Source organism: Apium graveolens, chromosome 7, assembly GCF_009905375.1.
Source record: "Apium graveolens cultivar Ventura chromosome 7, ASM990537v1, whole genome shotgun sequence".
In the NCBI taxonomy this organism is placed as follows: Eukaryota; Viridiplantae; Streptophyta; class Magnoliopsida; order Apiales; family Apiaceae; genus Apium; species Apium graveolens.
In genome coordinates, this window is record NC_133653.1 from 102,360,147 (window position 1) to 102,371,368 (window position 11,222).

Here is an 11,222-nt window from a genome sequence, read left to right on the forward strand (position 1 = left end):
CCATGATATAACTTGTAAAAATCATCATTAATTCATACAAGCATATAAAATTCTGAAATTTTTACCACAGATCTATATGCATACAACCTATGCTCTGATACCATTGTTGGATTTTAAACGCAGCGGGGCATGGCAAAACACTTTTACAGATATAAAATCCAAATAAAAGCATACAGATCATGAATAAAAATTCGAGGGATCGAATCTAACCTTTTAAAATAATTCGGAGACAACGATCAGAGATCCTTAGCAGTTGCTCCTCAAGTGTGAAGCACTCCACCGGTATCCACCAAGAAAACGATGTTAAGGAGGAGGAAAGAGGTGGAGAGAATTGGGTTTTCCAAACTTTTTGGGTTTTCGGGTTTCGATGGGGTTAGAATAAAATTAGGGTCTATAATAGTGTATTTATAGGCAAAATTTTCAGCTGAAATTTTCCCATAAATATTATTATTATTATCCCATTTATTATTCTCATTAATAATTAAAACACCTTTTAGTCATTAATCCTTTTTCTAAACACTTTAGAAATAATTCTCTCTCTTGATTTAATTTCCAAAAATTAAATCCTTTAATTAATAATATTAAGAACTTTTCTTAATTATTTTATAATCAATTAAATCTCATTTAATTAATTATTAAATTTGCCAATTAATTATTTATTTCACAAATAAATAATTATTAGCCATTATTAATTAATTCCTCCACCATTAAATCATTCTCTTTTTATGGTGTGACCCTGTAGGTTCAATATTAAGCCGGTAGTAGAAATAAATAATAATAAAACTATTTTATCATTATTTATATAAATTCTCTAATTTATTAAATATGATTAATTAATTAATCACATTTATTCTACATCGTGAGTGATGCTTCTCAACATATCGCGACTATCCGGATAATATGAATTCACTGCTTAGAATACCAAGAACCTGTCAGTGAATAGCTACCGTACAATAAACTCCTTCTACCCTACAATGTTCCGATTAAATACAAGGCATGGATCTCGTGTCAAGCCTATCTAATTCAATCACTTGCTTACCATTTACTATGCGTAGTTCTATGCAAATTAGAAACTCCTTTCTAATTTCATTCACTCTGGCCAGAGATTCCTGAACTAGCATAAGTGGATCAGCCTTGAATATTCGCTTCCTTCACTGGAAGGGGTAGATCCTTTATTGATCATACACTATCTTCGTGTACAAATTCCTATACCCAGAAGAGCACTAATAATTATCCCTGGAGACTAAGAACTAAACCAAAGCATATTTCAGTGTACACAAGATGACTATGATGACCTCAAGTCTAAGGATACTTGTACAACTATCACTATGTGAACAACTGCTGACACGTGAGTGAACTCCATCAGTTGTTCAGTTGTGCGAGTGATGTTCAGTGAACTTATTCTATAATAAGCACCTACATACTAGCTATAGTGTCACCACACAAATGTCTATGAGAACAGACATCCTTCATAATGAAGCAAGCATAGTATGTACCGATCTTTGCGGATTATTAATTACCAGTTAGTAATCCTATGACCAGGAACTATTTAAGTTTAGAGTTATCATCTTTTTAGGTCTCACTATTATGATCTCATCATAATCCATAAAAAGCTTTACTCTAAACTATGATATATCTTATTTAAACACTTAAATAGATAGAGCCCGTAATAAAAACAAAACAAGTCTTTTATTAATATCAATGAAATCAAAACAGATTACATAAAAGTTATTCCTAAATCCTAATACATGATTGGACTTAGGACATATTCCTTTCAGTGGTTACTATTAAGTCAGAGTACAACAAGAAGATATTTATAAAACAGCCTTCAAAATACACCAAGGTCACTATGAATTTTTAGTGATGCCTTTTGGGCTAACAAATGCCCCTGCTTCTTTTCAGAACTTGAGGAATGATTTGTTCATCCCTTACCTTAGAAAATTTATGCTCATTTTTTTTTGATGACATCCTCATATACAGTGAAAATGAAGAACAACACTTACTGCATTTGCAACAAGTTTTTGATATTCTCAGAGCCAAAAAATTGTACATTAAGAAGAGTAAGTGTGAACTGGAAAGGACTCACATTGAATACTAAGGCTACTTTATTTCAGCTAAGGGAGTTGCAGCTAATGAATTAAAAATCCAAGCTATGAGGGACTGGCCTACTCCTAAAACTATTAAAGAATAAAAAAGGTTTCCTAGTGCTAACATGATATTACCGATATTTTGTGAAGAACTATGGCATAATGAGTAAACCACTTACACAATTGTCTAAAAGGGGAGCATTCGCTGGGACCTCAGAAGCTGAAGAAGCATTCCTTAAACTCAAGGTGGCCATGTCCACCACACCAGTTCTGGGCTTACCGGATTTCTCTAGACCTCTCACCATTGAGACTGATGCTTGTAACTCAGGTGTAGGTGATGTCTTGATGCAAGATGGGAAGCCTTTGGCCTACATGAGCAAGGCATGGAGTTAAAGACACCTATGTCTATCCATATATGAAAAAGAGCTTGTGGCAGTTATTATGACTACTCAAATATGGAGATCGTATTTACTAGGTCATCCATTCATAGTCAAAACTGATCATGAGGCCTTGAAGTACATCATGGAATAGAAGATTACAACTAGCCTTCAACAGAAGTGGTTATCTAAGTTAATTGACTTTGATTACACAGTGATCTACAAACGAGGTAAGGAAAATTACACTGCAGATGCATTATCCAGATTACATGAGAAACCAGAACTGTCATCCATAATCCACTATGACAAACCCTTGTGGAAAGCAGAGTTGTTGGCCAACCAACAAGGGAATAATGAAGTGCAAAAAATTGTGGAAGCAATACTCATTGACCCACAGAGTAAACCTGGTTATTCACTGGTGGAAGACATACTCAAGAAGGATCAACAATACTATGTGGGGGCCTCTATTGATTTGAGGCACCAAATTTGTGTTACTATACGTGACAGTGCAGAGGGTGGCCATTCGGGCATCAATGCTTCTATCAAGCGAGCTGAGAGACATTTTTATTGGCCTGGACTTAGAAATGATTTCACTGCTGACATTAAAGAATGCGAGATTTGTCAAAGAAACAAGCTTGAACACCTCCACTCACCAGGCCTGCTACAACCTCTGGAAATTCCAGATCATGCTTTGGAGGTAATATCCACTGATTTTGTGGAAGGGCTTCCAAAGTCCAAGGGAAATGATGTCATCCTAGTCGTGGTTGACAAGTTAACAAAATATTGCCACTTCATTCCCCTTTCTCACCCATACACAGCTAGCAAGGTTGTACAAGAGCTATTAGATTATGTCATTAAGGTGCATGGTACACCTACTGTAATTATATCTGATCGTGATCCAATCTTTGTGAGTAACTTCTGGAAATAAATATTCACTACTCTTGGTACTAAGCTGAGGATGAGTACAACATACCATCCCCAGTTAGATGGTCAAACGGAAAGGGTTAATTAGTGCATCGAAATGTACCTCAGATACATGACTGGATGTAAACCATCAGCTTGGGTCGCTTGGTTGCCACTTGCAGAGTGGTGGTACAACACTAGCTTCCACTCTTCCTTGGGCATGACTCTCTTCCAAGCTCTCTATTCGAAGCCACCACCATCCAATCATTACCAGTATAACAAAATGAAGGATCATGCTGTGAATAACCTTCTCGAAGAACGAGCAGCAACTCAACTTCTGTTAAAGGACAACCTCAGTAAAGATCAAGAACGTATGAAATGCTATGCAAACAAGAAGAGTACTGATAGAGAATTCAATGTAAATGATGAAGTATTTCTCAAGCTCCAGCCATACCGACATCAATCCTTGGCTACACGCAGAAATCACAAGCTCTCAGCTAAGTATTATGGCCCTTACCATATTACAGAATGGATTGGAAGAATTGCGTACAAACTGACACTACCTCCAGGAGCAAAGCTGCATAATGTTTTTCACGTTTCACAACTTAAGAAGAAGATTGGCAATCACAAATTAGTCCAAGTGGATTTACGGGGCATTAATGATCAAGGCTCTCTTAACCCACAACCAATAGCTATTCTGGACAGGCGTTTTATAAAACGACATAACAAACCAGCCACCATGGTAATATTCAAATGGGAGAATGGGACAGATGAGGAAGCCACGTGGAAGCTATGGTAAATATGTTGAGCAGGTTCCCGAACTTCAATCCTTGAGAACAAGGATTTTCTCTGGCAGTGGGTAGTTGTCACTTTTCGGGTCCTGGCCCGATTAAATACCTAAATGACTTTCAGTTTAGGCGGGAGCCCCTTTTGTTTATTTCTCAGCATAGATTGTCATATTGTCAAATTGTTGTTTATCCTTTTGTTATGTTTAACGGTTCCGTCAGTCACCTGTTAAAGTTAATCAAGTGGCTGGCAGGTAATGGGTCTGTAATATAAACAGAATTGGTCCCAACTGTTGGACTATATTGGAGAATAAACTATTTCTTTTCAGCTTTATTGTCTTTCTTATTCAATTTTTCAGAAAATACCAAAAACAACTAAGCCTAAGAAGTAATTTGTTAACCATCGCTAACAATTCCCCATTACTCCTGGCTTTGAGTACCGGTGCTAGTAGAAAGTGAGTAAGTTTTGAAGTTCAGAAGTACGGAGGTTTTACTTATTCCAGTCTCTCGTATTATGAGTTTTTGTTTTGGAACTAGATTCTGTTGGAATAATCTTAAATTTAGTTATTAATTATTTGTTTATTTAATTATTAGATATTTAGCAATAGATTAATTATTAGAGAAAAATATTATTTTAGAATTATTTAGTAGTGGGGTAGTGGAGTTATGGAGTAAATTATGGACATGTAATTTACCCATTAATTAGTAGTGGTTAGTTTTAGTAATAGTTAGTTTTAATATGTTTGTAAAGCCTATATAATGGCTAGTTTACCTTGAGTTTTAGAAGAGAAAAAGAAAACAAGAAATATAGCAGTACAAGTCCTTTGCAAAAAAAATGTAGGTGTCTTCTTTTTTCTCTAAGTTTTTCCGACATGGGCATCAGAGCCATATGATCCACGGCTTATAAAACTCTTATAAAAATACACATATACAAATGCAAAAAATATGGGCATCCGGCAAAAAATTGTAGATTTCAGAATGATGAAGAAAGGATGACACAATTGATCGAGGGAGAACCACTCCTTTAGACTTGTGAAGAGAAAGTGCTCCAAAGTGTTTTTGGAGAGAAAGTGCTCCAAAGTGTTTTTGATGAGATAGTGCATCAAAATTGATGGTGGTGAGAAGTGCATCACATGCTAAGAGAAAGTGTTTCGTAAATTTAAGATTATGGGGTGAATGTTGGAATAATCTTAAATTTAGTTATTAATTATTTGTTTATTTAATTATTAGATATTTAGCAATAGATTAATTATTAGAGAAAAATATTATTTTATAATTGTTTAGTAGTGGGGTAGTGGAGTTATGGAGTAAATTATGGACATGTAATTTACCCATTAATTAGTAGTGGTTAGTTTTAGTAATAGTTAGTTTTAATATGTTTGTAAAGCCTATATAATGGCTAGTTTACCTTGAGTTTTAGAAGAAGAAAAGAAAACAAGAAATATAGTAGTACAAGTTCTCTGCAAAAATGTAGGTGTCTTTTTTCTCTAAGGTTTTACAACAGATTCCACAGTTATAAGCTTGCCGTCTATTTTAGATTAAATGATTTGGTTGGGCTTTTAGACATGGTCGAGGTTCGGGTAAATTCATTGTTGAGGCAGGTAAGACAATTTCTGTAATTGGCGACCAGCTTTCTGAAAAACGCTATAGATTTAAATTTGAGCCACCAATCAAATGTACAGGTTAATATCCGGCTGCTGAAATGTGACTAGTTAGTTCTACATTAACAATCCAATCTTGGTTTTACTATGTGTTTCTGCGTGTCTGAGTCAATATATTTCTGCTGGTTCTTTTGTATCGATTTATATAGGAATTGCGGTGGGACTTCACATGACATGTTGAACGATCAATCATATGTTAACTATTCGCTGTAATTTTCAGATGTTTAGAGCATGCAAATTTCCGAAATCAATAATCGAATGTGTTTACTTGAAAGTAAATAAACAAACACTATTCCCAAATACCTCTCTACATAATGAAGTAAAAAGGGAAACAGTTACAAATATGAAACATTTTTAATCTGATTCAAAATTTCATGGGAAAAAAAGCCAAAAACAAACTCCTTGATTTGGATCGCGATTCTTGTACTTGGATTACGTTAAACTGACTTAATGTCAAAGTTTACATTAAGCATTGATGTAATTGCAATTGAGACGAACTTCTCCCTTACCTTCTGAAGAAGGATCTTGAATCTTTCCAAGCTTGACCATAGAAGCAGCAAACTGCGAGTAAAAAACCTCAGGCTGAGAAGCCAAGGCACTGACCAAAACTGAAGTTCTTGAATCTTTGTTGAGCATTTGGTCAGTTGATAAAAGACCCATGTTTCTTTGAAGGTTTTTGTAGTATTCATTATTGAAATTCTTGGGTGTTATGCCATCAAAATCCACAAACTCTGAAGCCCATCTGCATTTTCTTTTCAAGAAGTTCAAGTATTTTGGGTCGATGGATGGATCGGACCGTCCAGCTGTTCCATTAAAGTTGTACAACCTTTCTTGCACTGAGCCACATGAAGTCCTTCCAATTGTGTGCGCTCCTAAAAATGTCAAATTTTAACAAAAGTTGGTCATTTAGCAACTGAAGTATTAGTTTAGAGGTATACCGTATGTATATGATATTGAGTTTCGATTGTTATGATTACTTAATACGAAGATATGTAATTCACCTGAGAGAACAACCAAATCGAGTACATTCAATCCCATGGACTGGAAAAACTCAACGAGATCAGTGATTTTTTCGCGACCAGTTGGTAGAGATTCAGTATCTTTGGCTTTAGAAACTCGTCCATCTTTTCTGCCATAGGGAACCATGTAGAAAGGACCTCCAACTATTCTAATAGCATCTCTAACTGCACCAACAAGAATATCTGAACAAGACACTGTCCTCGGGCACTTCTTCTCTAATTCTGCTTTTATGTCATCAATAACTTTAAATCCTCTCAAGGATTTGCTCTGATTCGCACTCCTTTCACTTCCATCGTAGTCTAAAAGTATAGAGGCATCACATCCCTACATATGCACATGGACTTTTTAGAACATGTTAACATTTGTGGTTTGTAGTCGATGCTGGTTATGAATCGCTGCATGCATTTTATAACTGGCAATATGTGCAAATCAACTGACAGCTGATTCTGAATCACTGCGTGTAACTTACCTCGATTATTTACCTATGATCATAGCCAGCCCAATTACATTATTTACCTATGATCATAGCCAGCCCAATTTTGGTAATTACTAAGTGCAGATAATTTAATATTGGCGCACTTAACACATTAATGATCATACGGAAAGTGTGTGCTAACAAAGAGATTTATATAGACAACTCTGTTTATCTAACTTTTTACGAAATGTCAAACTGTGAATGCAGAAGCTAGTTACTTACCCGAACAACGCAGTCGTGGTACTGCAACCTTATAAGACTAGGGGCAAGAGTGTCATCTTTCTTAGCCCATTCATCAACTTTCCTTTGAATAATGGCTTCAGCAACTGGACAGCTAGTGTGGTAGTATGAAAAGGTAAGATCATCCTCGAAATCCGAGTAATCGGGTAAATCTTTAAAGGTGGCTATTGAATTTCCGGGGAAGCCCTGCTCGTCATCATCAACTCCATCATAACCTTTGGCTGAAACGACAACCAAGAACAATATCAAGAAAAAGCTAATGCAAGTCTTCATTTTCTGTATAATGTTCTTCTTCCAGAAATATCTTACGATGAATAACACAAGATTTTGTTTTTGTTGTCATATATGGTAATTGATATTGTGCATATATAGAGCTGACTATTGTGTGAAAATGCATGCATATGATATGAGGTAGGTAAGGATATTCATGTGGAGAAGCACTCCTTTTTTTGATATTCATTACGTGACTACACGTTTTAAGCCGATTTTTGGTGTAAGTTTAGTGATGCCAATTCTTTATGACAAAGTATTGAACTTTAACTATTATTGTGAGTCATTTAATATATAAATCTGGACGTGCAAAGACATTGATGTAGAATTTTTAACTCACCAAAATGAGAAAATGATTAGCATTTTGCCAGCATTTGTTACTATTATTCTTTTAAATAATAATAATAATAATGTTTCGAACCAAATTTCGTCACCAATATTAAGATTTGTAGATTGGTTTTTGGTATATATAAAGATATAAGAAGAATGTACATAAAGTATATGGATTAATTGTGGAGAGACGTTTCTTGACAAGGTAATCGGGTATGAGTTTCATAATCCTCTCTCAAGATGGGTACGTATATATCTTTTATATAGGAATCAAGTCTTTTTAGATTTAGGAATTATTATCAGGTTAAGTTTCAACAAAACACTTCTCTCAGGAATAAGTATTCTTCAGGTGTTCAGTCATCATACATATCATTCTTTTATTGTTAATAGAATGCTTGTAGAGTAAGAAATATTAGTAATATACACTTCTAAAACTCCTACAATTGTGTTGCTTTTACTCGTATTGATTGGATATGCATTGAAGCATCTCCAACAACCCTCTTTAAACAAGCTCTTAAGTTCTTAAGTATAAAAATAAAAAGTATTATCAAATATTAAGAGCCTCCTATCTCCTCTCTCTTAAGAGCCAACCATTTGCTCTTAACTTATATTTTATTATAAAATAATTTAATTGCCCACTTTCTCTCTACACTTTGTATTGTGCTTAAAATATTATTTAAAGAGTGGATATACAAAATGTTATTGGAGATGAATGCACATTAAATTATTAAGAGTCAATATTTTATGATATATTTGAAGAGTAGCTTAAGAGACTATTGAAGATACTCTTAGAAGTGATTCTTAAAAATAACCCAACTATTTTTGGGATTCAGACCTAATAAGTGATATTTCGTATGCAACAGGTAGTATTCTACTAATTAGATTCATGCATGATAATTAATGATGTTTCATACACAACACTTTCTTCTGAATCAACACTAAATGTGTTATACCATAAGTACCAACAAGTTTCCATAAGTTCGTGAAGATATCATTTTTTGAAAATTGTAAGTTGTAGTAATAATTGTTCAAAAAATTTTGAAGTCAAAGTGTTGTAAATTATTTACAATTTTCTGGACTCTGTAATTTTTAAACTAATTTTTAACGGTAATGTGTATCCATGTCACATGCTAGTAAAGTATAATTATTGAGTTGTAAAATTTTTAGTGGTGGAGATTTTTGTGCCGTCTCCACCAATATTTTTGTGGACACATTATCAAACACTAACTTTTAGCACACACTTGAAAAATGAGAAATGGTAGGTCAAGCAATAGAGAAATTTGTACAGAAGGACCTAGCCGGATGACGTGAAAAATGCTACGGCACAGAAAGCACTACATAAATTTTTACAAAATGACCTGGCTGGATGACACTTCCCTATTATCATCTTACTTTAACTTGTTAAACTTTTTCTTTCATTTTCTTTTCAATGTACTTTTATTTATACTATATTTTAACATAAAGTATTATTTTTTGATATATTGAGATTCATTAAATTAATGTACTTTTAAATTTTTATATTGTACAATTTTAAATATATACATGTACTCAAATAAGATAATTTGTAAAAATAAAGAGTCTCAAATAAAATTTAAATCCGTTCGAAAAAATTTAATTCAATCGCATGAGAGTAAAAAGTGAGAAAAAAATTAATAATTTGAGACTTAATTTTATTATTGATAATATTTGTACACAACATACAATAGTAAAATATTGATATATAATTGATTATTTATATATTTTATTCGAAACAAATGTGATTATATCATTTAAAGAAAGAGTATACAATAATTACCTAAATAGCAAGAGTTCAATTCAACATGTCTACTTTAAGAAAAAATTTAACAAGATAGCATTTCTAATAATCAAAATAATAAATTTCTTACATTCACATGTCAAAGTAAAAATATAAAATCTTCAAAATTTAACAAAACATCTATTAATCCGTTACAGATATTTAACCCTTCCATTCATGTTGTTCGTGATAACATGATTGAAGAAGACTCATATTTGTTCCTTATATTTGTGTTGGACTTCTAAAATTAATATCATTGTCCAATTTGGAGAAACACCCTGGTGTAACTCCTTAGTTTTGATGATCACAACACGGCAAGCCATCATGTTGTTATTTGAGAATGTTTGCAGGATATAACAGCTTAATGCCATGGCTGTTTAAGTATCATGACAGCAAGCTGTCATAAGACAGTAATCTATTTCAGCAAGTTATGATCAACAGTGTCAGGATAACAGCAAGCCAAGATGCACAATCCAGATTCAACAAGGAAGTCGAATTTCATGGAGATTTTATATCTTCATATATATCAGTAGTAAGGACTTATCTAATATAATAAATGTGCATGATATATAGAGAGCTCAATTATAAAACATTTTTACTTATTCAAATTGATTTCCTAAAGAATAGGAGTTTGTTTCTCTTTCAAAATCTATCTTCTATCTACTGATTAAAACGTTTTATACTCTACAAAATAGAAGAGATGTTTTCTGAACGTTGTTCTTCCTTCTTTCTCTTCTATCTAACGTACACATGAACGTTGGAAACCATCCCAACGATCTTAAACGGTAGAATTGGATTCTAGCCGTTGTAATTTGTTGAGAATGTTTCAAACATTAATGTGTGGTTATATATGTGATTTCTTGCAGTTTTATGACTAACAACTTTGCAAGCAAGAATACATACAACTCCTGATCTTTATTGATTTCAAAATACTCTCGAGCTCCTAATTATATACACGTATTTTATTGAAGAGAGTCTATAGTTTGAGTTGTAAACTTTATCACTGATTTGTATTGTTCAAATTGTATTGATTAGTTGCTGGATAAGTTGGCTAGGGAAATAAGGGTTTAGTGGTACTTGCTAGAGGAGTTTGTACTACGGGGTAGTATAGTACTTAGCGAGCAGGTTCTTAAACAGGGTTTCAGCAAGCCTTTATCAGTAGCTGGGATAAAGGGAGATATATTGTTGTATCTTGTAGTTGTAACCTTCATTGATCAATAATATATTCTCTTACCAAGTTGGTAAGGGACCAGAAAGTAGACCATAGGGGCTTAGGGGT

At 33.7% G+C, this 11,222-nt stretch overlaps 2 protein-coding genes across 2 annotated transcripts; one reads left to right on the forward strand and one right to left on the reverse strand.

The window, feature by feature from the left end:
• The first annotated feature begins 3,500 nt into the window (after positions 1-3,500).
• Positions 3,501-4,166, forward strand: LOC141673918 (uncharacterized). The gene has a single exon (XM_074480646.1). The coding sequence runs from the start codon at positions 3,501-3,503 to the stop codon at positions 4,164-4,166; it is 666 nt and encodes a 221-aa protein (XP_074336747.1).
• Positions 4,167-6,059: 1,893 nt separating this feature from the next.
• On the reverse strand, positions 6,060-7,897 carry LOC141672594 (peroxidase 7-like). Its single transcript, XM_074479233.1, has 3 exons — positions 7,531-7,897; positions 6,815-7,157; positions 6,060-6,685 (listed from the first exon to the last, which is right to left on the reverse strand). The coding sequence occupies exons 1-3, from the start codon at positions 7,819-7,821 to the stop codon at positions 6,279-6,281; spliced, it is 1,041 nt and encodes a 346-aa protein (XP_074335334.1). The 5' UTR covers positions 7,822-7,897; the 3' UTR covers positions 6,060-6,278.
• Positions 7,898-11,222: the final 3,325 nt, after the last annotated feature.